General features: G+C 43.2%; 1 protein-coding gene across 2 annotated transcripts in view; it reads right to left on the bottom strand.

The window, feature by feature from the left end:
• Nucleotides 1-24,859, bottom strand: part of PKHD1 (PKHD1 ciliary IPT domain containing fibrocystin/polyductin) — a 243,049-nt gene that overhangs the window by 197,130 nt on the left and 21,060 nt on the right. For both annotated transcript variants that reach the window (XM_077926565.1, XM_077926566.1), the window contains exons 11-27: nucleotides 24,732-24,802; nucleotides 22,992-23,093; nucleotides 22,716-22,811; nucleotides 21,956-22,094; nucleotides 19,486-19,600; nucleotides 13,997-14,272; nucleotides 13,173-13,262; nucleotides 11,713-11,803; nucleotides 10,129-10,267; nucleotides 9,909-10,045; nucleotides 8,637-8,821; nucleotides 7,008-7,130; nucleotides 6,515-6,620; nucleotides 4,418-4,696; nucleotides 2,151-2,281; nucleotides 1,330-1,465; nucleotides 670-865 (exon numbers count right to left, since the gene is read on the bottom strand). In XM_077926565.1, the coding sequence (XP_077782691.1) occupies nucleotides 670-865; nucleotides 1,330-1,465; nucleotides 2,151-2,281; nucleotides 4,418-4,696; nucleotides 6,515-6,620; nucleotides 7,008-7,130; nucleotides 8,637-8,821; nucleotides 9,909-10,045; nucleotides 10,129-10,267; nucleotides 11,713-11,803; nucleotides 13,173-13,262; nucleotides 13,997-14,272; nucleotides 19,486-19,600; nucleotides 21,956-22,094; nucleotides 22,716-22,811; nucleotides 22,992-23,093; nucleotides 24,732-24,802 (2,412 nt within the window). The remainder of the gene's footprint in view (nucleotides 1-669; nucleotides 866-1,329; nucleotides 1,466-2,150; nucleotides 2,282-4,417; nucleotides 4,697-6,514; nucleotides 6,621-7,007; nucleotides 7,131-8,636; nucleotides 8,822-9,908; nucleotides 10,046-10,128; nucleotides 10,268-11,712; nucleotides 11,804-13,172; nucleotides 13,263-13,996; nucleotides 14,273-19,485; nucleotides 19,601-21,955; nucleotides 22,095-22,715; nucleotides 22,812-22,991; nucleotides 23,094-24,731; nucleotides 24,803-24,859) is intronic.

Raw genomic sequence — 24,859 nt, 5'->3', positions numbered from 1 at the left:
ATCCCTGCTGGGCTGAAGACCCAACAGCCCTGTACATTCTGGCAGCAAACTACATGGAGGCCACTAAGGGCTCGCCCAAACTTCCACTTGCCTCGTGCTTCCCCCTGGGAAAACATGGTGTTTTCTGCTGGATGGAAACAAACGGCAATCTGTAGAAAACCCAACTGACGTTTGTTCCGATTCCACAGTTTTTCCAGAGAAAGTGGTGGGACAATGAAAAACTGCTCAGGCACAAGAACGCACAAGTCAAGCAGAAAACCTCTCAGCCCCATACTTTCTAGGCACAAGACTAGCAAGTGTGGACAAGCCCTGGCTGGCTAGAGGTTATAAATTTTTACTTTGAGCTCATCTTTTTACTGTTTGAAAAACTAAAAATTATTTAGACAGGTTCTTCTCAGTCTAAAGAAATGAAATAACTTACCACAGCCCATACATATATGTATGTGTGTATGTGTACACACACACACACACACACACACACACACACACACCTGCAACCATGATAGTTCAATCAGCAAGAAAACACGAAAACATTTTTAAATAATACCCAAACAACATAGATCTCTCTTGTCAACAAATATTCATTGCTAGGGATTATACTACAGTCTCATTTTTTTTTTAATCATTCCCTTAAAAGAATTCACAGTAAATTAGGTTATATTTGCTTACCCGCTAGTGCCTAGTGAGACGTTATTGAAAACGACAGAAAAGCTGTATAATCCATTTGTCAGAGAAGGCAGTACCACACTGATTCCGTGATCTGATAGTGCTTGGATTTGTCCCACAGACTCCTGAATTCTGAACTGCATGTCCAGACAGGTATAATTGGTGAGGGATGATATTCCTATGTGGAGCACCTGACCCCCTGCAGAGAATTGAGGAAAATTGCTTGGACCCATGCTTTCTAGGCACAGGATGAGTAGAAGACCAAAGACAGTACAAATGCGGTCTCCAGGCCCACTTCAGAAAATGTAATTCATTCTATTATTATTCCCACAAGAGGCTGCTTGGGGCAGGCGCCTGTTTTCCCACTGACATACATAAGCAACAGGAACAGTTTGTTTATATGAATCACCAATGCATCTGAGCTGCTGTGTCCTCTTACTGCATTGCTTAGAACCACTTCTAAAACATGTCATGTGCAGGCCAGCGACATTTTAAAATACCTAAACATTGGAAAAATGGGAGAAGAGAAAGAAGAAGAGGAAGAGGAAGAAGGAGAAGGAGAAGGAGAAGGAGAAGGAGAAGGAGAAGGAGAAGGAGAAGGAGAAGGAGAAGGAGAAGGAGAATAAAACAACAACAATGTTCAGGGATTTTTGCCCCTTTTACCTGCTGTGCTGCTTCTGTTTCTGCTCAGTGACAAAATGAGTGGATTTAGTGATGGATCATATGTGAATACATTGGCAAAGACCACAGGCCCGTGTTCATTAACCAGCGTGAGATGGGCAGTATAGTCTTCTCCACTCTAGAAGGAATGAACAGAAAATGAGTAACCGTAGGGACTGTGCACTAGTAAGCCATTTCCTCCAGGGAAAATGAAAGGTAGTAGGTTTGAGGTAATATGCAGGTGTCGATTAGTGCTTTTACACTATATGACAGCCACTCATCCCTCCTGTAATAAGGATCCTGTTGCTCCTAAACCATTGTACAGGGGCATTCAACTGGGTAACTGCATGAATGCTTGCACAATGGGACGTTCACCTCTCTCCTGGCCTCGTGCACAACCTGCGCTATCCCCAGATGGCGGGTTGGGGGCAAATGTCAGATTTAGGGCACCAGGGGGGCGTCATTGTGGAAGCAGAAGTCATTCAGCTCACAAAATTATTTAGTTGAATACTTTGCAAAGGGACCTACTTCTGAGCAGAAATGTATATCATTGTACAATAAGTTAAATAGGCAATGACTTACTAATAAGCCTCTGATCTTTAGCTCCTGCACAGCATTTGCCATGAGGTGGGGGATTCCTTAACATCCACCTGTACTTCTTGTGCAGTAGTATTTGCTGAAAATAACTTATAGAGAATAACTGAACTCAGATGAACCCACCACAGGAATAATGCATGCAATGCATGTTGTACAAGGGAAAGTTGGAGGGGAGGGCTTAGATGAATTTTGCCTTCTCTTGCAACAAAAATGAAGGTATTACTTACCCGAGGAGGAAGCCTGCATTCAATTTTCATTGAATTGCTGGTATTGACATTAATTGGACAGGGTTGGGAACCAAATTGCACCAAGATTATCCCATCAAAGCCTGAACCCATGATGATTACTGGAATCCCTCCTATAAAAACCAGGATTTCATTACAGCAAACATGCAGGAATGTCATTTGAAAAACCATTCATATGTCTGCCACTGCTATCATAGAATCATAGAATCATAGAGTTGGAATAGACCCCAAGGGCCATCGAGTCCAACCCCCTGCCAAGCAGGAAACACCATCAGAGCACTCCTGACATATGGTTGTCAAGCCTCTGCTTAAAGACCTCCAAAGAAGGAGACTCCACCACACTCCTTGGCAGCAAATTCCACTGTCAAACAGCTCTTACTGTCAGGAAGTTCTTCCTAATGTTTAGGTGGAATCTTCTTTCTTGTAGTTTGGATCCATAATCTATAATAGTGCATGTTTTAAAAGATTAGGAGGATCTGAAAATTTGGATTCTTTTCTCTACCTCTGCCTTTGCCTTCCATATGCCCATGGTCCTAAACCTCAGGTAGTTTCAAGACAGCCTCCTAATTTGTTTGCGGGGAGGTTAGACAATGTTAGCTTTTTATTGTGCTTTCATTCTGATTTGTTTGTAGAGAGGTTAGACAACACTGACTGCATCAAACAAATGTTATTCCACATTTTCCAGTGCCGTTTTGTGTCACTTTCCTCATCACAAAAAGTGCAATTTGGGGGGTGGGGAGTAGGTTTGTTGTGCAAGAGCTCCAAATCAACTTTTAATTGTATAGACTGAGTATGCTGGTTGGTGACTGAATCCCATCAAAATTAGCATCAGTCTGGAACTGCCCTCAGTTTGCCATCTCCTAGCAGGGATATTAAGAAAGGCTTTTAAAGGAAACTTGAAAGCAAAAAAATAATAATAATCTTAAATGGACCTAGGTTATTCCAAAGGTTTTAAAGCATCTGTTCAATCTCTCTTAGCTAGAGTATCATCAACTCTTTGAGACATTCAGACAGGACCAAAAAAAATATAGATTTGCCAATGATACCTCTAAATTTGAAATAGAGCTGTTAAATAATGACACCAAAATTATCTCTAGGATGTACCAACTCCTCCTTGACTGGGAAGTCAAGGAGGAGGAGGTGAAGGCGGTAATGATCAAGTGTGTGCAGGATATCAGACGTCCTATTATGATGAGAGAATGGGAAACACTCTGGAAAACTAACATGAACTTTACTGCATGTTACACCATTAAAGAAAATATGATGAAAATGCAGTTTTGGTGGTACCTTACACCATCAAAACTCTCCAAGATGTATAAAAATAGTTTGAATAAGTGTTGGAAGTGTGGAGAAAAAGTAGGAGATTTTTACCATTATGTGGTGGACATGCAGAAAGGTCAAGGACTTTTGGAATATTGTTTATGATGAGATAAAAAAATGTTTAAATTAATATTCTTAAAGAAACCAGAAGCTTTTCTGTTAGGAATTTTAGACAGAGATATCCCAAAAAATATAAGAGAAATCTTTTTATATGCAACAGCAGCCGCCTGTCTATTAATAGCATCTAATTGGAAGGGGGGAAAGATACCAACGCTAACAGAATGGCAAAATAAATTATTAGACCATGTGGAAATGGCTCAATTAACAAATAGGTTAAGAGGTAACACAAAACAATCATTTTCTCAAAAATGGGAAATGTTTAAGAGATACTTACAAAAAAATAACAGCGACATATTATCTATAGCAGTGTTTGAATGACCCTTGTGTACGTAAAATATTATGAAATAAATAAAAATTGGTACAATATGTTGTAAGGAAGTATTAGAAAGTCTATTAAATGTGAGGTAATAATTATAAGTGCATACAAAATCATAAAGGTCAACAATATCAGGAAATGATGGGAAATCTACATTTATTTTATTTTACTTTCTTTTGTTACATGTTACTTTATTTTACTTTATTATGTGATCTTAGCTTAGTTGAAATCTAAGCGGAACTAGAAGTTTAAATTAACAGCTTATGGTAAATTAATTTTTTTTTTCTTTGTATGTATGTGTGAAGTTAAATCTGTAATATTAATGAATTTCAATAAAGAATTATTATTTTTTCACACAAAAAATAACATCACTAGATCTCTCCCTGCTTCTTTGTTTCCAGCCTTTAGAGCTGGAAGAAGAGCAGTTGAAGTAAACATCTGTAAAACCAGCTCTATGATATGCTTACAGAAAGTACGAGCGAATCACACATACCAATCTCTGAAGCGGTAGGAGGTTCAACAGAAGTCAATCTAGGCGTAATCCTCAGGAAGATGTCACCTTTTCTACTGGCATTGACTGCAAATCCATGGGGTCTCACCAGTACTGTCAGCTTATACAAGCCAACCGGCAACAAGTTCATCTGGCAAACAGCATTAGTGTGATTTGAACTCAGGACTTCACAGCGTGTGTGGTTCACTTCTATGAGCAGGGAACTACTACTTGAACTCAGGCCAGGACCTGTGATATTAATGACTGTATGAACTCCATCATCTGAAAGAATTAAGTTCAGAGTTATACTACAAAACAAAGTATCAATAACATATCATTTTTATTATTAAAATAAATCTCATGATTTTACCATTTCTTTCTTACAAAAAAAAAGAGAGAGAGAGAAATGGGATCGTCCTCAGAAGGCGGTCCTTCTTGCGACTGGGCCCCTGGACACACCCCGACTAAGTATGTTTCATTTCTAGGTCTAAGTTTCATTTCTCTAAATAGGCATCACAGGTCACAGCCAATCAGGAAAGGGGTGGTGGTAGTTAAGGAATTATATAAGCATTAGCGCAAGAGTGCCCTAGGCACTTGATTGGCGCTGCTGAACACCCGCCCTCCCGCCCTTTACTGTAGGTTCTCTGCCTTGCTTTGGACTTTGTGTGAGTCGCCTGTCTTGGGACAGCAGCCGGGTACGAATTTTTATTCATTTGGCAAATTGGCACTGGTTAGGTTTTTTGCCTACCCTCTTAGCAATCTTCACAACTTTCCAGGTTTGGCGGTTAGGCATTGGCTTAATTTTGTGTGTGGAGGGGAGGTATGCCCCTCACCTGCCCCTCAATGATCAAAAGGTATTCTGTTAAAGGAATCTAGGGGTCCCAGATCTCGTCCGAAGTCCGCTTGTAGGGCTAGGGCCATGCCGGGATCACAGGAACCTCGTGGTAAGCTTCTGTTGGGCAAAACCCTGATGTTGCTACCCTGATGGGTTTACCTACATAGACTCTGTCAACTAGGGCAGTAGTCCATTATAGCCTTCAGCCAATGCCTATGCCAATAGCATTCACATTTAATTTGCAATCAATAAAGTTGTGGCCTTGATGTTACCCATCAACCTTAATTCTGTGTCCGTGTGTAGTTATTTCATGGGGGGCTGGCTTGGGGCCTCAAGACACACACAAAAACCAGATAAAGTTAGGAGGTGGTCATGCAGAACCACTCCCAGTGATAGGACCAGGACCACTGCAGAATGGTGAACCTGATGCACATCTCCTGGAGATGGTCCAGGAAGATACTGTGCTAAGAGATTAAGCAGAAGTTGCAAGGGTATGCCCGGCTATCCATCTCCTGGGTAAAGGCTATCCCACCAGGGCAACAAAAGCAAGTTTGGTCCCAAACTCTGGCCTGAATCCAGATTGGAATGGTTGTAGATACAGTGGTACCTCGCAAGACGAATGCCTCGCAAGACGGAAAACTCGCAAGACGAAAGGGTTTTTTGTTTTTTGAGCTGCTTCGCAAGACGATTTTCCCTATGGGCTTGCTTCGCAAGACGGAAAAATCTTGCAAGTTTGTTTCCTTTTTCTTAACACCGTTAATACGGTTGCAACTTGACTTCGAGGAGCAACTCATAGCACGCGGTGTGATAGCCTTTTTTGAGGTTTTTGAAGACTGGTGATTTTTGAAGCTTTTCCAAAACTTTTCCGACACCGTGCTTCGCAAGACGAAAAAAATCGCAAGACGACAAAACTCGCGGAACGAATTAATTTCGTCTTGCGATGCACCACTGTAAATGCTTTCCTTCAAGAAATGACTGTAGCTGCTCTAAGGGGGGGGCAGTTGCAGCTCAGGGTGTGCTTATTTCTTTTTGGGAAGAGACTACTCTACTGCCTCCTTCAATGTGGCAGCCCCCACCCCTTCATGCAAAGATATGTTCATCACCAAAGCTTGGAGCCATTTAGTTGTGCCCCCGCCCCACCTCAGCTAGCTTTAATGAGTGATGAAGGCTGATTCTACAATCAAAAGAACCATGACGTCAAAGATATTAAAAGAAATACTATAAGAAAGGTTGTTTGGGGGGGGGGGGGGGACGTATAGCATTACCTATAAAGTATTCAACATTCCTGACCAAAGGGGTCAATTCCCAGAGATATTGAAATGTACATGAACCGGAACAGTTTGCTGGAATATCATTCACTGTAACCACAACCTAGAAAGTCAAAGGAAATTATTAGACAATTGTTCGTCATTTGTTTGATGAAAGAATTAATTTTTTTTAATGGAAGCTTCTAAGTGCATTCTACTGAATGCTTCGATAACTCCTCCTGATAAGAAACACAGATGGTTAGAAGCCCCCTTCAGATCTTCTCACTTAAAGCAAGAAAGTTAGGTGTGGCCTAGGGGAACCCAGAAGGGCACACACCCCACCACCTCCCCAGTTGGAGATCTCACATGTTTTTTGGATGCCTGAAGGACTCTCTAGTGTCTACCAATTTTCACAAAATGAGAATATCCACAGCAAGGCAATTCATGGTCAGTTCTGTGATACGTTAAAACACTCAACGTTCATGAGATATGGTGTCTGTCCACTTCATACCTGTGTAAAGTTATTTGGGGTTGCAAGCATGTCTCCAAATATTGGACCAATAAAAACACCACCATCAAATACTACACGGTGTGTAATAGCTGGGCGCAAACCAGTGAGGTTTTCAGCGGACACCTTGAAGGGAAAAACGAAAACCGTCTTATGTATCCAAACATGGGAATAGTTTGCTAGACTAAACTGGTTATAACTAGAATTCTGATAATGGACACATATGGCCCCATGCAAAACAAATTCCTGGTTTTAACCTCCCTCCCTCTCAGTCAGTCGCCCATATTTTCTGGCTTCATGGAGCTGGTCCAAGTTCAGCTGCCTCTTCTGCCACCCCCTCTTCTTGACTGGCGGATCACCTTCGCCCTTCCCTCAGGGAAAAGAAAAGGAAGGCTTTTTGTAAATTAGCACTGTTTAAAATGTGGGGGTCTGGGGAGGAGTCATGATTCTGGGTTATTTAAAGTGCAGCCAAACCAACAATTCCTGTTTTGCTAGCTAGGCACATGAGAGGAACTGAAGCTCACAGTTTTCCTGTAAACTTGCTAGAGAAAACTCTGTGAGAGACACTCCCACTGTGCCCTTATGCACCCTCTGACTCTGTTTCCATCTCCTGCCACCGTGCCATCAATGCAAGAACATCTACAAAGTCTGAGCTTGGAGCTCAGACTACATTTTAAGCTAGACTTAAGTATGTCTTTGTAACTGAATTACCATTGTAAGCCTGCCTGAAGAAAGCTGCTGTATCTGTTCCTCTTCTGAGTGTGCAAATGTTGTTTCTATCTTTTACAAGACTGTTTGTGCGATTGTTATTTTAAGGGGCAGAAAAGAGGGAAATACCAGGAAAATCCAGTCTGCCTTAAAGCATCCTGGATTACTTAAACTAAACGGTTAAAACTACCTATCTAAGCTTCCTTTTAAGCTGCAAAGGGATGGCACTCTGCTGAACTCACACAACGAGGAAGAAAGGATAATATCTAATAAATATATCCTCTCCTAGTATCTATTCACATCCCAACAATGATGAGTCGCAATCTCATGAAACTTGGAAAAAGCTACATTTTGTCCTTTAATTATATTTTACAATACTTTTTAAATGTTGTGAGCTGCTTTGGGACACAATTTCTAGATGAAAAGCAGGGTGAAATTAAATACCGACGGAAAGAAAGCACAGGTGGGAAGGATGAGGCTTCCTCAAAGCCAGTTCAAGTCCAGCCATAGTACAGCCATGCCTCCATGAACGAAGGTCTCTCCGATTTGGAAGCTTTTAATAAGTGGGCAGGTGCACCACCGCCAGCCCTGTGCATTCTGAGGCATCAAGGTCACATGAAGAATAAAGGCTGTCTTAGAGGCTAGGAAAGGACTGCACCAAGTAATTGCCAGATTGTTTGTTTGAGTTCCCTCTCCTGCCAAGGGAGCAAAGCACTGTAGATACATTCTGGTTGTACAAGACATTTACAAGCATAGAAAATAACAAGGCAAAAGGGGGTGAGATTGAGGATAAATAAAATCTGGATTGAAGTAATAAAGGTCCAGGGCAAGAGCACATGTATAGGCAAAAACTGTGAATGAATTAATCTTGAATATAAAGAAATACTGAGCAGTCAATTGGATATATTTAAAAGATTGTCTTACACTGATGAAATTGGGTAAATCACCAATCATTGAGGTCCAGGTCAGTGTCCATATACTTTGATAACAATTGCTTGCGTCCTTAGATACCGAAAAGTCACTGGCATTCACATACTGAGCTGTGAAATTATCACTGTAGGCTTGCAGGAGCTTGCGGAGGTGATGGGCAGAGATGGATACTGGAATGCCTGGGGAAAGGATTATATAAAGTAACCTAAGTCAGTAACCAAGAAACCTTAGAAGAAGAATATGTGATTAAATAATGAAGTACAAGTTTCATGAAATGTGAACATATTGCATGAAACTGGTTGCTGTGTTTGGCATCTTGACAGGGCTTTTTTGTTGTCTCAGCAGCAACACAGCTCTTTAGGGCTAATCTAGACACGTGATTTAGGTGTGGAATTCTCTCAGTCAGATAGAAAGTTGGGAGCTAGAGGGGGGGTGGCTAGAGAGAAGGTAGAGGTCTGGTTTTAAAGCAAAGGGGATGTGCAGTTGAGGAACACATTTCCCTGTCCCCCAAAGCTTATTTTTCCCTTAGTTCCCAAGCTCCAAGGACTGTTCTCCTAATAGGAGCTCTGAAACCAGAAGTGATCCTGAGAGAAAATTACTTAAAGACAGAGGCTGGATGAAGGTAAGTCACAGTGCAGTGGGGAAAGGGTTCCTTTTTAAACCAAAATCTAATCCCTAACCGCCCTTTGTGACATGACTGGAATAGTTTCATATTTAAATGCATGGAAGAGACACCTTTGTTTAGCCCTGCATCTATCAAGTTTAAGTTTAGCTGATTTTTATGCCACTGTGCCCAACATGGCTCACAATAGGCATTAACCAAAATACAAAACATTTTTAAAAAATAAACAGTTCAAACAAGACAATATAAGTGATTCAATAAGCATAGGACAAATGCAGTATTGCGGTGAAATATTCTAGAGTGAATAATAATGTGTAGAGAGCATAAAGACTCTCCTCCCTGAAAGAGAGGGGAGTGGTTGTGGACGGGAGCCCGAACACCGCTCCTAGCAGGGGGCGTTGCCCCCTGCCTCCAGCTCACCTGGCTGGCACTCACGCTCCCCCCCCCCCCCCGACGGCCGTCCAACCAGGTGCCATGGGGGGGGGCGTGTCCAGCAGCCTTTATGCTGCAGTGCCAGCCTCTCCTCCGGCCTCATTTCTCTTCGTCGTCATAACCAGGAGTAACAGGTCAAGATATAAATCTAAAGCTAGCCATGACTTCTTCCTATAACTTCCAAAGATGGAGGCTGCGTAGCCTCAGTTTACCTGGTATCACAATATTGGGCAGATGGATTTGAAAGGTTCCTCCAAGAGGTGGGCTTGCAGCCTGCACTCTTTGTACGGTCAGATTGATTTGGGCCTCACCCACATTCCCTCCTGATCCTTCCCAAGGCACAGCTTCCCTGTGTGAGAATGAAACCATGTAAGCAGATACAGCTTCAAACATTTCAGGAGGGTGCAGAACAATTCTGAAACCAATTCCTACCTCAACGAGAAAAGAGGGAGAGTCTTGCAATAGTCTGCCATTAAGAAGGACACGTTATACACGGGTGAAGCACCGACCACTGACACGGATTCCAGAAGATTCCCATGAGGACAAACTGGCTTTGGCTCTCTTTGAAAAACTGAAAAGGAAATCATTTTTGGATAATATCAGGGGGTGGAACCAAGAGTCTCACTTTCTGTGGCAGTGACAGGTTGTGGTTCATGAGCACACTAGGAATAAGCATGGCAAACACACATTCGTACACTGGAACAAGCTATGACTTCATCTGGTCCATGCAGCAGTGGGGTAGGGAAAGGATCTCGTCTTCAGTTCCACTCAGTCCTTGCTGTTGCAATGCTATTCCTGCCATCAATTAGGAAACACCCAAAGCACCCAGGGGAGTTTGCCAGTGTTGGACCCAACGCATCCAGATCCCTCTGGGCAACCAGGAGGAGGGGTTGATGCAAGGACAGACCCCTCCTCACTGCCCTTATGGGGGGGTCGTGATCCTGCCCAATGTCATTTCCACCCAAAATCATGAAGAATTAAAGAATGCCTAACAAAGAAGGAATCACTGAATCCTTTTGTGACATCATAAACAGATGCCAATTGAGGCATTTTGATGAGACTTTTTAGCCTGAAAGAGCTGAGCCTGCCACAAGGGCAGATGTGAATAGACTGGCATTATTTTCAGCTCTCCTAACCCACTATTAGGGGACACGGGTGGCGCTGTGGGTAAAACCTCAGCGACTAGGACTTGCCGACCGCATGGTCGGCGGTTCGAATCCCCGCGGCGGGGTGCGCTCCCGTCGTTCGGTCCCAGCGCCTGCCAACCTAGCAGTTCGAAAGCACCCCCGGGTGCAAGTAGATACCAGCGGGAAGGTAAACGGCGTTCCGTGTGCTGCGCTGGCTCGCCAGATGCGGCTTTGTCACGCTGGCCACGTGACCCGGAAGTGTCTTCGGACAGCGCTGGCTCCCGGCTTATAGAGTGAGATGAGCGCACAACCCTAGAGTCTGGCAAGACTGGCCCGTACGGGCAGGGGTACCTTTACTTAACCCACTATTAGGATATGTGTGAGCATCTTACGTTACAACATTATGAAATGCACTGATTTTGCCACACATACAGTGGCACAAACCATAGAGGCAATGGCAAAGAAAGGGCACTGCGTGAAAAGTACACACAAAAGAGACACACTGCAGATCTCTCTTAACGTCCATAATATATTAGGAATGAATATTTATGGACCTGACCAACACAAGCTACCAGTGAATGGAGAGCTCTTATATATTCAAATGTGTATTCTCCTCGACTTTTCATCCTGCCTGAATTCTGAGTGCTCAGAAGGTTTTTGGAGCAGCCTCACAGATTCTATTGTTCTTACAGAGCCACTAAAGCAGGCACAGGCAACCGCGGCCCTCCAGATGGGACTACAACTCCCATCATCCCTAGCTAACAGGACCAGTGGTCAGGGGTGATGGGAGTTATAGTCCCAAAATATCTGGAGGGCCAAGTTTGCCTATGCCTGCACTAAAGTATTCTGCTGACATAAAGATATTTTGGATGTAAAAAGACAATGTTACCTTGCTCAAATCCTTCCCGCAGAATGATTTTGGCAGATGATGGCTGTGTTTCACATCTTAAAGGAAGAAGATCCTCTATCTCTCTCTGGAGCTGCAGATATTAAAAGAGGAATGGAAGAGCAAATAGGAGAAAAGCCATGCACAGAGGTGAATTTAGATAGGGGAAACAGCACAGGGGTAAGGGTTAAAACTAGGAGACAATGGCTTTTAAGGTTGTTGTTTTTTAAAATATCCCTAAGCATCTTCATTTGAACATGTGAATACAGTTTCAGAGACCAATACATACAATGTCTTTTGCTCTACATTTATTGGGTTTTAAAAGGTGAGCATACTTTGTATACCCATTATTTCAATAGAAAGTGTGACTTGTAGGGAAACTTGTCACATAGAAAATCATAACCTAAGAGGCATAACAAATACCATAGTTTATTTTCACAATCCAAGAGAAATCTGTGTATTTTGCATTTACTTATTTTTTTATAATTTCTCATATAACAATGACAAAAATGAAATATTTTTTTCTAGCAATTTGGAAGTTTCTGGTAATTTAGCTTTTGGAAAATATTCATGTATTGATTGTATAGCCATTTCTGAAACAAAATTTTAAATTGTGCTTTGCTCTTATCACCCATAAGAGCTTTTGCACTTGACAGGAATTGTACTGTTCTTCTATGTAAAGTTTCATCAGAAAACCACAATTTTATTACAGTTTTTGAAAGATTTTTTAAAATAAAAGAAATTATTATTATTATTTATTGAATTTATATACCTGGAGAATAGAAAACCACAAAATACATAATCAAAATAAAAAGAACAACCCAAAAACTCCCCACCCCCAAAAAAACTTATTTTGAAAGGGCAAACAAGCCTCACAACATTTAAAGTAAGACAATTAACAAACCTGGAAAGACCACGATCTTAGAAATGTTTGCAAGAAGACCAGAAGATGCCATAAAGCAAATCAGACCACTGGTCCATCTACCCCCCTTATCATCTACTCTGACTGGTTGTGGCTCTCTAGGGTTTCAGACATAGGACAAATCCCGGCCTTACCTGGAGAGGTCAGGGATTGAAGCTGTAGTCTTTTGCATGCAAAACATGCGTCCTACCACTGAGCCATGAACTTCCCCAATATTCGGTGTTGAAAATCACATTTCATATCACAATATTTTCCTGACCCTTAATTTATTGGTCCTGTGTTTATTATATTCAGAAGAGCCAGAAAATCCCATGTTTAATCCCCAGCATCTCCAGGTAGGATTGCGAAGACTCCTGCCTGAAACCCGAGCGATCCACTGTCGTTGAAGGTGAAGAATACAGAACTAGATTGGCCCATACATAGGTAGATTTTGAGAATTTCTCCATGCTGATAAATGACTCTCAGAAAGTATCTTGTAATACCCTCCCAATGATTCTATAACCAAAAGTATTTATTGGCCTGCAGCAGTAATTCGACTTACTTGTTCAGCTGTGATATTTGTTGACATAAGGTTGGTGGTGACATTGTCCCAGGCAAGTCTGAACCATCCTGTACCAGATATTACCAGCATCTATAAAGCAGAAAGACCCTTGCAAAGTATGAATATTTATTTCCCAGTGGTACTAATATGGAAACTTGAAACAATTATTTCATAGCATTTTAGAGTTGAAGGGACCACGAGGACAACCTTTCACGGTTGTCACTTAGAGTTCCCAACCTTAACTACAAGATCAGTGTGATTTCTGTCATTGAAAATTTACTCCCTAAAATCTGTAGACCCACTGAAAAAGCACTTCTAGAATTAAGTCAGTGGTTATTATATAATTCAGGCCAGCCATGAATCCCAGCACAAAGGAATACTAGTTATGAATGTGATAATCCCATAAAATCCCTAGTTCTTCTCTAGATTTTGCCCAACGAGGAACTCAAAGAGACTTGGAGACAACTTTCATAATCTTTTTTTAAAAAACAACAATAATAAAGTTCCCATAAATTGTCTTATTCGGGAACCAGTGAACTAAATGTTTTCAACACGCGTTGATTATTTCCTGGCTTATTGCATTTTTTATTACTTTTGAGTATGTGGTCAAATGTTCACAGACGTCAATCCACAGAGAACTCTACCAACATTTGTTCTGATTCAGCAGTAAAAAAACAGGTTTCCCAGGAGAAAGCAGCAAGACCGAAAGAGGGGAAGAAATCCACCTCTCAGGCCCATGACTAGAAATCACTTGAAATTGTGGGAAGGGCCCAGAATCACGACTTCTAAGAATATGAGGCTCAGTTCTCAACCATGAGACTAACCTGTATTTCAGGAAGCCTAACTGCACAGGCATGTATTTTGTGCGTCTCTCTGCGATAGGTATTAACCACACTGGGATTCAGCCAAGTATTGTGCATCTGGACTCCAACTCTCATTCCATTCTTTGGCGACTTCCCATGATGCACAGCTTCCAAATAGTACACTGAACCACCAGTAAGCTCAAATTTCTCAGATTTTGGCTTCCAGGGGTGGCTCCAGTTCTCCTCCCAATGCGCTGACCATTCAGGAATGCCAGCAGGAATGGATGCAATTTCCACCTGTTTTCAAGTAGGCGACAGCAGTTATTCATTGCATTTACACCCACCTTTGTCTGCAAGGAGCTCAAAGTGGCATGTACGGTTCTTTCCCTCCTCAATTAATCCCCAAATGTCATGACACTGGGTGCCTGTCTTAATTTCAGCTGGTAATTAATTCCAGACAGCTGGAGATGCAACACTAAAAGCCTGGTTTCTAGTACAAACTAAGCACACCTGTAGGACATGCCAGAGAATAACCTGTGAATTGCTTAGAAGAAAAATGGGTTTACATCCCTCAATGAGGGAATGTAAGAGCTCTTAAAGGTACCCCTGCCCGTGTAGGCCAGTCGTGTCCGACTCTAGGGTTGCGTGCTCATCTTGCTCTAGAGGCCGTGAGCCGGCGCCGTCCGAAGACACTTCCGGGTCACGTGGCCAGTGTGACGAAGCTGCACACGGAAACGCCGTTTACCTTCCCGCTATAAAGCGGTACCTATTTATCTACTTGCACTTAAGAGTGCTTTCGAACTGCTAGGTGGGCAGGAGTTGGGACCAAACGACGGGAGCTCACCCCGCCGCGGGGATTCGAACCGCTGACCATACGATCGGCAAGTCCTAGGCACAGAGGTTTTACCCACAGCGCCACCCGCGTCCCTCGTAAGAGCTCTTAAGGTCGTTCAAAACATAAGCAGTCACATCAGCAGTCTGTCAAAGGAGCCTTCTAATTCCAGCTCATTTTGAAAATGAATGGCACTAAATATTAGGCAGAAGATCCATTGTGTTCATGAACTTGTCTTTTGGGGAATGGATACCACTTTAACAAAACATCACCAGACTAGAATTTTGGATCATGCATGTCACACATTTTGGCAGCACCTCTGAAGACAGGTGCTCATCCACACTGCGCTTTCCAGGGCTGTGTTTTAATGCTCAGAAACTATACTTCTATCCAACTGAATACCAAGAAAGCCAACTCTCAACTCTCCTCTCTCTAAGGGCAAATCTGCTCTCATGGCTTATAATGTTAGGAAGTTCTTATTAACATGTGGCACCAGAGGGCGCTGCAGAGCAGTGAGCCACCAGCAAAGGGAAACTGCCATTAAATGTTATACAACATTGTATTTAATAACATTTAAAAGATCAGTGTAGATCCAGCCCAGCTCTCTCTCCTGCTTTTCCTTTTCCCTTCCAAAGTGCTGACTCCGCCCACCTCTGGCGAGCTGCACCAGCAGCCAATCAGAGGGAGGCTACAGCTCGGCCCTCTGGTGGAATTCTGTGGCACTGCACCACCAAACTGGTCAAGCTGAGCTTTCCATCACAGAGGCTGATCATTTATTTTGATATCTGGTATATTGGTCTTGTCCAAAACCCTTTCATGCTGAAGAGGACAAGAAGCTGGAGGTTAACTCGCCTCATTTTTTATATTGTATGTTTTGTCAAAAGTATTGAGAGGCATGGTGAAAATGCATAATGCTTCTGTTGAACCACAGCTGCAGAATACATTGCCACATGTCTAATGAGTTTTAGGACACTATTAAAGGCCTTCCCATTCAATTTCTTTCTGTTCCACCAAACCTTCCATGAAATTATTGGCGAAGCTGTTTAAATTGCTATTTTCTAGCCTGCATCATACATCACTTTAAACCATAGTTAAACTAAGCCAAACTCTTCCCCTGTTACACTGCTTTGATCTAAACCATGGGCTTAATGTTAGGTCCAAACATTGGCTTGAGGTTTGTTTGTTTCCAAACGCTGAGCTTCCAACCAAGGTTTGCTCTTGGCTTATCACTTACAGTTTGTTTGGTGGAAACAAACCACAAGCTTGGTTTCAGACATAACACTAACCATGGCTCAGCTCCACGCAGCCCTGGAGGAGCAGTGTGCTCACAGCAGCATGCACCAGCACTTTGCACATGCGCCTGTATATCAGTTCAAACTATGGCTTAAGGTAACAAGGAAACAAGGGTCCTGTAATCTGCTCCTTAACGTTTTGCTGGTCCATTTCTATTGGCTACTAAATGGTTTTATGTATCATTTATGTGCCACAAATCAGTTTTAATGAACATATCAGAGTGCTCTGTAAATGATAGCTAAAGCCTTTATATATCAAACTTTTGTGCTCTACCACACCTGCCCAATGTTCCTAACCCTTCTTTTGGATTCCTTTAGCTTCTTTTAAATTCTTACAGACTTTTACATTCACCTTGTGTTTTAATACCTTTTAGCTTTCTAAAGCCCTTTTTAGATTTTAAATTCTGGTCTCTGACCGTAATAAAGATTTGTATTGTATTGTATGTGTCATTTTAATATATGGCATTTTGATTATACAACTCAGATTTTTTTAAAAAAAGATGTTGTATACTCATTTTATAAAAATAAAATCTGATGGGCTAGGTGCATTTAGCCCTTTTTTTTATTTCTGAAAACCGAAGGTACTGCCTACACATTTTCACACAGCAACATATCCCGAAGATCAGGGCCACTACCCAAATGCAAGTGATTATTTCCTACAGCTTCTCAATCATGGAAAGAAGCAGAGTCCGCAGTGTCTCTATTATGTCTTGTCCATTTCAACAAAAAAAGCTGGTGTAATGAATCAAAGGGACGCGGGTGGCGCTGTGGGTAAAAGCCTCAGCGCCTAGGGCTTGCCGATTGAAAGGTCGGCGGTTCGAATCCCCGCGGCGGGGTGCGCTCCTGTCGCTCGGTCCCAGCGCCTGCCAACCTAGCAGTTCGAAAGCACCCTCGGGTGCAAGTAGATAAATAGGGACCGCTTACTAGCGGGAAGGTAAACGGTGTTTCCGTGTGCAGCTCTGGCTCGCCAGAGCAGCGATGTCACGCTGGCCACGTGACCCGGAAGTGTCTCCGGACAGCGCTGGCCCCCGGCCTCTTGAGTGAGATGGGCGCACAACCCCAGAGTCTGTCAAGACTGGCCCGTACGGGCAGGGGTACCTTTACCTTTAATGAATCAAAACATGGCTGGGACATTTTCTCTGTATAATAATGGCGCCAATCCAAGTGATACCTTTAGACGACCATTAATAGGGGCCCAAATATTGGCTCATTATAGGATGACCAGAATTCCAGAAATTCATTTTTATTTCAGCCATGACAACAGCTATTTCCCCCTCCTTCAACACAGGGTAGATGGGGGGCCTTACTGTAATTTCACCCTGAAGGAAATATCTCACAGTTAAGCATTATTACGTCCTTCACTGGACTATTGTTCCACCCAGCCAATCACAGCACCCGGAGCCGGTCCCTCATTTGAATGCCTCCCACTATATAAGAGCACAGCTGGAGTGAGGTCACTGTCACTTGCAGTAGGACAGCTAAGCTGAACAGGAAGGCAGAGAAACAGCAAAGCCATGTCTGCTGTCCAAAGACGTAGGAAGGCTTACTACCAGAGAAGGAGGCAGAAGAGATCCCGGAAGATCCTGAGCAGACGAAGGCGGCTATATTCCAGGCGAAAGAAGAAAGCGAGGACAAGACGCATAGTGAGGTATGCAAGGAGTCACTATCAAAAGAGACGCCAGCCCATGTCCCGGTATTTCGACAGACGGATGAGGGCCAACGTCCTTTCAGCCCACAAGGCCAAGCACACCATGTGCTCCCAGAGGAGTAAATCCTATAGCAGGAAGCCCTCACGGATGGGCAGGCCAAGGAATAAGAAGCATTACACTCGGACTCGCTCAGGCCTTCTGCACGCCAAACTAAAGAAGAGGGCTGCGATCAAGGCTAAACTCAAGAAGGCCCTCAAGAAACATGCTAGGCGTACAGGTACTTCTGCTCTGAAGAAAGCCCAAAGAAAGCCACGTCGAACTGAGAATGATATTTTCTACAGTTTGGCCAACCCTTCCATGCCAAAAGCAGCATCGCCATCAGAGGACCGGCAGACAAAGAAACAGTCTGTCCGCTTCACCACCCCTGGCAACCCAAAGAACAAGGAGATGGAGCAACAGGAAGATCTCTCCACTGATAACCAATCAAGCCAGCAAACAGTGACACCCAAGAAACGTGGCCGGCATGCAGGCACGTCTGTTTGCAAAAGCCGGTAAGCTAGAGGAACACCCACCACTCTTCTCAGAACAACAACCTGCAGGCCTCAAGGGGGGAATTGGAGAAGGGAAAGGGAAATTACCCCCCAGCCTGCTTTGAAGATCCCAGTATAAAGATCCTTTATACTTTATCCTTGAGGAGACCATCTGCACCCACAACAATCCAAAACAGAAGTGATTTTGCTGAACAAATGAAATTAGTTTTATCAATGTCTGAAAAAAGATATTTGATCTTTTGCATGTTTTACGGGCAAGACAACCAACCAGAAGAAGCAATCCCGTGAGAGAACATTTCTTTCTTTATTAACAAGCGATGAACAATCACTTTAACCGAAAACTAGAGAAAAGATTTGTCATCATTTGGTAAACAATGGATCGTTGTAACCAAGGTGTGCATTCCCCCAAGGAACATCTTAAAATACTAATAAAGCTGGATCTTTTGAAAAATGTGTGGTGGAATTCTCTCGGCTACTTAGGGACAGTTTAGATAAGGGAGTGTTACATTTGAGAAGTCATAACAAATGACGTTTCCTTGCATGCGGCAGATAAGTTATTTAGAATATATTTATTTTCCTCCCTAAGCTAAAGCAATTTAAAAATCAGTTATCATCAGCGATTTCCTTTCTGGTTAGCAAATGATTCATAAGCACTGTGCTACTAAGAGTGACTTGTCTTCTGAAGTGACAGTCTTACATCCGGTGTAGCACAGGAGTAAGTTAAAGCGTGTTTCACTTAGGCCAGGAATTAACTAGATAAGATTAGGCAAGCTCCTCTTATTTCAGAGTCCAGCCCCAGCTCCCTGCTACAAGGGTAGAATCATGGAATTTATAAAGTTGGAAGGGACCACAAGGGTCATCTAGTCCAACCCACTGAAACACAGGAATATTTTGCCCAACATGGGGCTCCAACCCGTGGCCCTGAGATTAAGTCTCATGCTCTGAGCTGTCCCAGCTGTCTACTAAAGAAATGTATGGGAAACACTTTGAACACTCAAAAAGCACTATATAAACGTCAAGAAGCTGTAACAGTCTGCACAATTTATATTTAACAGAAAGAGAGAAATCAACACAGATCCTGCTCTGGAAGTCTAAACAAAGGGCAAGGCCGGCAAGTGCCACAATGCAAAGTTATAAGGCTCACAGAATTTTAACTTTTACTTGTAGTGATTTATGGTACTGGTACCTTGCTTTGGGGTTCTTCGGACAAGCTTAAATACAAAGAAGCCTTGTCATCTGCCTGGATCCAGAATGTGTAATTATTTGTCTGTGGTGCCACAAAAAAACCACATAGTCGTGCCCTGGGTAACAAAACAAAAACATGAATGAAGCAAACTTTCAGACAAATAACAGACTTCCACTGCTGAGGGAAGGATGAGTTACATGAATGACTTTAGTTATTACACAATCATTTTAAAAGACTTACCTTTATAGAACACCACTGAGACATATATGTTATCTCATCCCAGAATAAAATGATAGCTTACTAAAGAATCTCCAAAAAATTACCTATAAAAACGATCCTTTCTTGCATAACTAGTGTTATGAAAATTAATAAACTCATTAGTAGTTCATTCTAAAAAATAAAATAAAAAGTAGGAAATGTAGCTCCCTATTGATTGCCTCCCCCCCCCCCCCCGGCAAATTTATTTACACATATGAAACCGATCAGGGAACCTCGTGGCTCCTGCCAGTTCCACCTGTAGGTTTAGAAACAGCAAGTGTAAAAACTGAGAGGGAATGTTGTCTTCAGATAGATTTCATGAAAGTCAATCCGGTTTCTTTCCTTAAAAGTTATCAAATTTTCATATAAGGAGATTGTTTCAGGTGCTCATTAAATCAGCACCAGAGAGCTACATCACAATTTCCAGAACCAAGGCACCTTTCCAATATATGTTGTCATTCTATTGGGTAAATGTTTGGATAGGATATTAAAGAGCTTTGGGGAGATTTTGCCATTTCTTCCATAAAGTGCATTTCTCTTTTCCCACAACATTGGTCAGATGTATTTTGTCTCTGTTCTAAATATTCAAATACAATGAACATCTATGGAATCCCATATTCTGTGCAAATGGTCTGTGAAGATTCTGCAGCTGAGTCAATTCTGCCTGGGTCATGTGCTATGTCAATAAATGCTAAGGAAAGATGCTCACATTTTATGGTTTTATATCTTAGAATCATAGAATCATAGAGTTGGAAGAGACCACAAGGGCCATCGAGTCCAACCCCCTGCCAAGCAGGAAACACCATCAGAGCACTCCTGACATATGGTTGTCAAGCCTCTGCTTAAAGACCTCCAAAGAAGGAGACTCCACCACACTCCTTGGCAGCAAATTCCACTGTCCAACAGCTCTTACTGTCAGGAAGTTCTTCCTAATGTTTAGGTGGAAGACATCTTGATTTTATTCTGTGAACCGCCCTGAGATCCCCAGGTATAGGGCGGTATATAAATTCTAATAATAATAATAATAATAATTGCCATTGTGATTCCCTAACTCCCTAGTATTGTAGGAATGAAACCATCTGGGAGGGACGAGAATTACACCAATATAATTGGGATACTTGGTTGCAGGTATTTTTCCCAGTCAATAAAGACAGACACTGGGTTCTCAGAGGAATGTCAGATTTATTTATCTGCGCGGGGGCTCCAGCGGGATCTCCCCCAAAGGCTGAGCCCCTCCTTGTTCTCTGAGATTGCCTTTTATAGTATGCAGCAAACAACTTCTTACAGGCTTACTCAAGCAGGCAAAAAAAAAAGCAGAACTTTACTCATGCAGGCAAGAGAAACACAACTTGTTTTAGCTTTCCCCCCTCCTGTCCTGTCTGCCCCAAACTGCGAACATGTGCAGATTTCTTGCCCAACCTGCAAACCTGCAAGTTTAAAAACAGTCACCAAGTAGCTCATCCCTTGTGACTGACTTTCTGACTTTCTAGCAAAGACAGCTTACTCAGCACTCCTGCTAATTCTGGAGCGGGGAGTGTTGAGATAATCTCAATTTGGGCCTTCTATCAACTTCTCCCCCCTTCCCGTCAGTAGTCAGTACCTTCTAGATAGTTTCAGTACTCAAATGTTACCAGAGTGTACTGGGTCCATGGGGAAGTAGCAATGTCCCACCTGAGTAAGAACAGGCTTTAAGCTTTCATTCAGCCAGCCAGTATGGAGGTGCTTATGAAAATGCAGGAAATTTGACTATCAACTGCTCACCTATCAATCCAGACTCACTTGAAACTTTGCATGATAAATACTTAGGCTGAGCACACACTCCTTCCCTCTATGTATCCAGCACCTCTGGTTTGGGAACCGGTGTGCTGTGCACATGGCATTAGCCACAAACCCATATCTATCCTGTGGTTTCTTGTGAAATATTGCTTTATATACCTTTTCCCCAAAACCAGCTTCAATCCAAACAGAGAAAAAGAACAGTTTAGCTGTGTTTTCACCTGGTAATGTGTTCAGGGAAAGGGGCCGCTCTCTAACCAAGAAATCTCAGGGACCTCAAATTAATCTCCATGTTCTTTAGAGGAAGCCATGACAGTTAAGCTGCATGTAACACTCATTGTGGATTGTAAATAAATCCTAACTTCCTGTAAAAAGAACTCCACTAAAATAGTGTGAATTGTAGTACACACCAGAGTCCTTAAAGATCACTGATTACCTGAATGTCTGTTGCCTCCCAAACTGGAAATCTAATGGAGAACTGGCATTAGGGACAAACTGCCAGCGGTACCCAGGAGCTGCTTCAGTAAAATCTGTGTCTGATCCATCCCAAACCTCAAACAGAAGCCCTCTGTTTCCTGAGAAATTGGGGAACAAGAACTTTACCATCTGCAATGAATGAGTTAATGCACCACAGCACAAATGGACATCACAACAACAGCAGGTGCTGGCTAAGGAGGCAGAGGGTTGATTTTGCAAGTGAACAAATGATCTAGAATCCTACAAATCCATGGCTTTGATAATTTAACTGTGTTAATACAATTAATATGAAGCTAATGCTGAAACAGGGACGTGGGTGGTGCTGTGGTCTAAACCACAGAGTCTATGGCTTGCCGATCGGAAGGTCAGCGGTTTGAATCCCTGCGATGGGGTGAGCTCCTGTTGCTCGGTCCCTGCTCCTGCCACCCTAGCAATTTGAAAGCACATCAAAGTACAAGTAGATAAATAGGTACCGCTCCGGCGGGAAGGTAAACGCCGTTTCTGTGCACTGCTCTGGTTCGCCAGAAGCAGCTTAGTCATGCTGGCCACATGACTCGGAAGCTGTACGCCGGCTCCCTCGGCCAATAAAGCGAGATGAGCTGACCCCAGAGTCGGTCACGACTGGACCTAATGGTCACAGTTCCCTTTACCTTAATGCTGAAACATCAAACCAATTGCGAGGGAAGCTACCACTTGGACGCGCCACAATAAAAGTGCACCTGGTTTAGGGCCATTGAGTCTTCTGTGCACACCAACGGCTCCAGTTGTACAGACGATCTTTCGTGGAATGACGTGCTTAATTTGGCAGGGACTGCCTGGTGAGTGGGAAGAGAAGCATGAATGAGAAGAATATCGCTTCAGAGCAAAATGCCAGTCCAAGCTACTTAAAGGATCACCAGGACGGACTGGTTCAAAGGAAATGAACACATGTTGTGGTACACCTCCAGAGAAATTCACATTTCCAGAACCATGAAGACTGATTTCAACATTATTACCTGCAACTGTGACCTGCACAGGTGTATCAAAGAAGTCTCCTGTGATGGTGAGATCGGTTCCACCACCCAGGCTCCCTGCAGCTGGAGACACTGAAAATATTTCTGCAGAGGAAGTGAAATAATTGAAATTTAGTTCCGTTTAGATTTAGGTTAGCTAAAATAAAATGGCACAACCACGTACTGGTTTTATATCACATAGACTCTGTCTTGCACTGTAACAACCCCAATCCATGCTCAAAAGAAATTATTCACATTGGACACATTTGTTCTGAGCTGCAGGTTTGGGGAGCTTTGCAAAATTCAAACTAACTGGGAAAGGAGTAAAGTGAATAAAAGAATAATGGTTTGGGCTGCAGGACAATGGTGATCAGGTTTAAAATCTCAATCTGGAAATTAATCCCCCTTTCTCCAGCAGATACAAACACACACAAGCACACAAACCCCCCCGTTTCATGCTATACAAAAGGTTTGTGCTCTCCTTCTCCTCTCTTCTTCTCCAGCAGGAGGGAAATTTAACTTTTGCTTTCATTTTCAGCTAATCACAGAACTGTGGTTGGTCTGAATGTGGTTAGGGCAGTGTTTCCCAACCGGTGTTCCGCGGCACACTAGTGTGCCGCAAGACGTTGCCTGGTGTGCCGTGGGAGGGAGGCGGGCGAGGCGGGCGGCGAGAGGCAGGGCGGCGGCGGTGAGGAGAGGCCGCCCAGCGCGGGGCTCTCGCCGTCTGCCTGCCTGGCTGCCTGCGTGGCGCTGACGTCACGGGGCTGTAACGTGCCACACATAGGCACACGCGGGGCGGCGAGCGAGCTCCCTCCCACATCCCATCGCCACTCGCTTCGGCCGGCCTACTGGGCTGTCGCAGGCGGAAGGCCTGCGCATGCGCGAGGTTTTCGCGCCTTCGGGATTCCCTTCACGCCTTCCTCCTCCCGGGTCCTTGAGAGCGCGGGAAGCGGCAGCGCGAGACCGGCCTTGAGCCTGGTAGGTATTGCGCTTGCCAAGGCAGTCATTTGGGAAATGAAAACTTGCAAAGCAAGCAACCAGTTCAATCTGAAGTACGTGTATGCTTAATATCCTGTATCTGAAACCTGTTCTGCTCCCTCCCCCACACTTGGTGCCATTTTCATCTACACATGCAGCAAAGTAAGTTGACCCAGAATAGTACCAATTCAGATGGCAGATGGGAGAATGACAGTGCTGAATGCTTTCCCATGTAGAACAGTCCCTGCAAATAAAAACCCAGCATATTTGGAAGAGGGCCTAACCATTACCTTCTATGCTGTTACTATTTTTTTATTTTTTTTTACATAAGTAAAAGTTTATATATAGTCAATATAGGCACAGAGTTAATTTTTTAAACATTTTCTAATGGTGGTGTGCCTCGAGATTTTTTTCATGAAACAAGTGTGCCTTTGCCCAAAAAAGGTTGGGAAACACTGGGTTAGGGTACAGATGGGCAACCAATCTTCAGCTGAAAGACCAGTTTTCTCAGGGATAATCTGTCAGGAGCTGCATACCAGCAACGGGGGAAGGGAGATCTGGAGTAAAAACTGGGCAGGTCCAGAACCAAAAATGAGCAAGGACAGAGTCGAGGGTGAGTGAAGCTACCCCTGTCCCATCTTCTCCCCTGCTTCTTCGGTTTCATTATCCTTTTCTGCACAGATAATTACAGCAGATTTGTAGACTGAACTGGCAGTGGGGTTAATTCCAGAATCCTCTTCAATGAAAGACTACAGGACAATATACCTGAGAATGTCTGGTACAGGAAAAGGTCCTGTTTTGCACTGATAAGCCAAGCATCCTTGTTCACCACTGACCTGCAACACAAAAGTGAGTGAGTGAGCAACAACACTAATACAGAAGGAAATTAAGAC

The sequence above is a fragment of the Podarcis muralis genome, chromosome 3 (genome assembly GCF_964188315.1).
Source record: "Podarcis muralis chromosome 3, rPodMur119.hap1.1, whole genome shotgun sequence".
Taxonomy (NCBI): domain Eukaryota; kingdom Metazoa; phylum Chordata; class Lepidosauria; order Squamata; family Lacertidae; genus Podarcis; species Podarcis muralis.
This window is presented reverse-complemented; position numbering and strand designations above follow the sequence as displayed.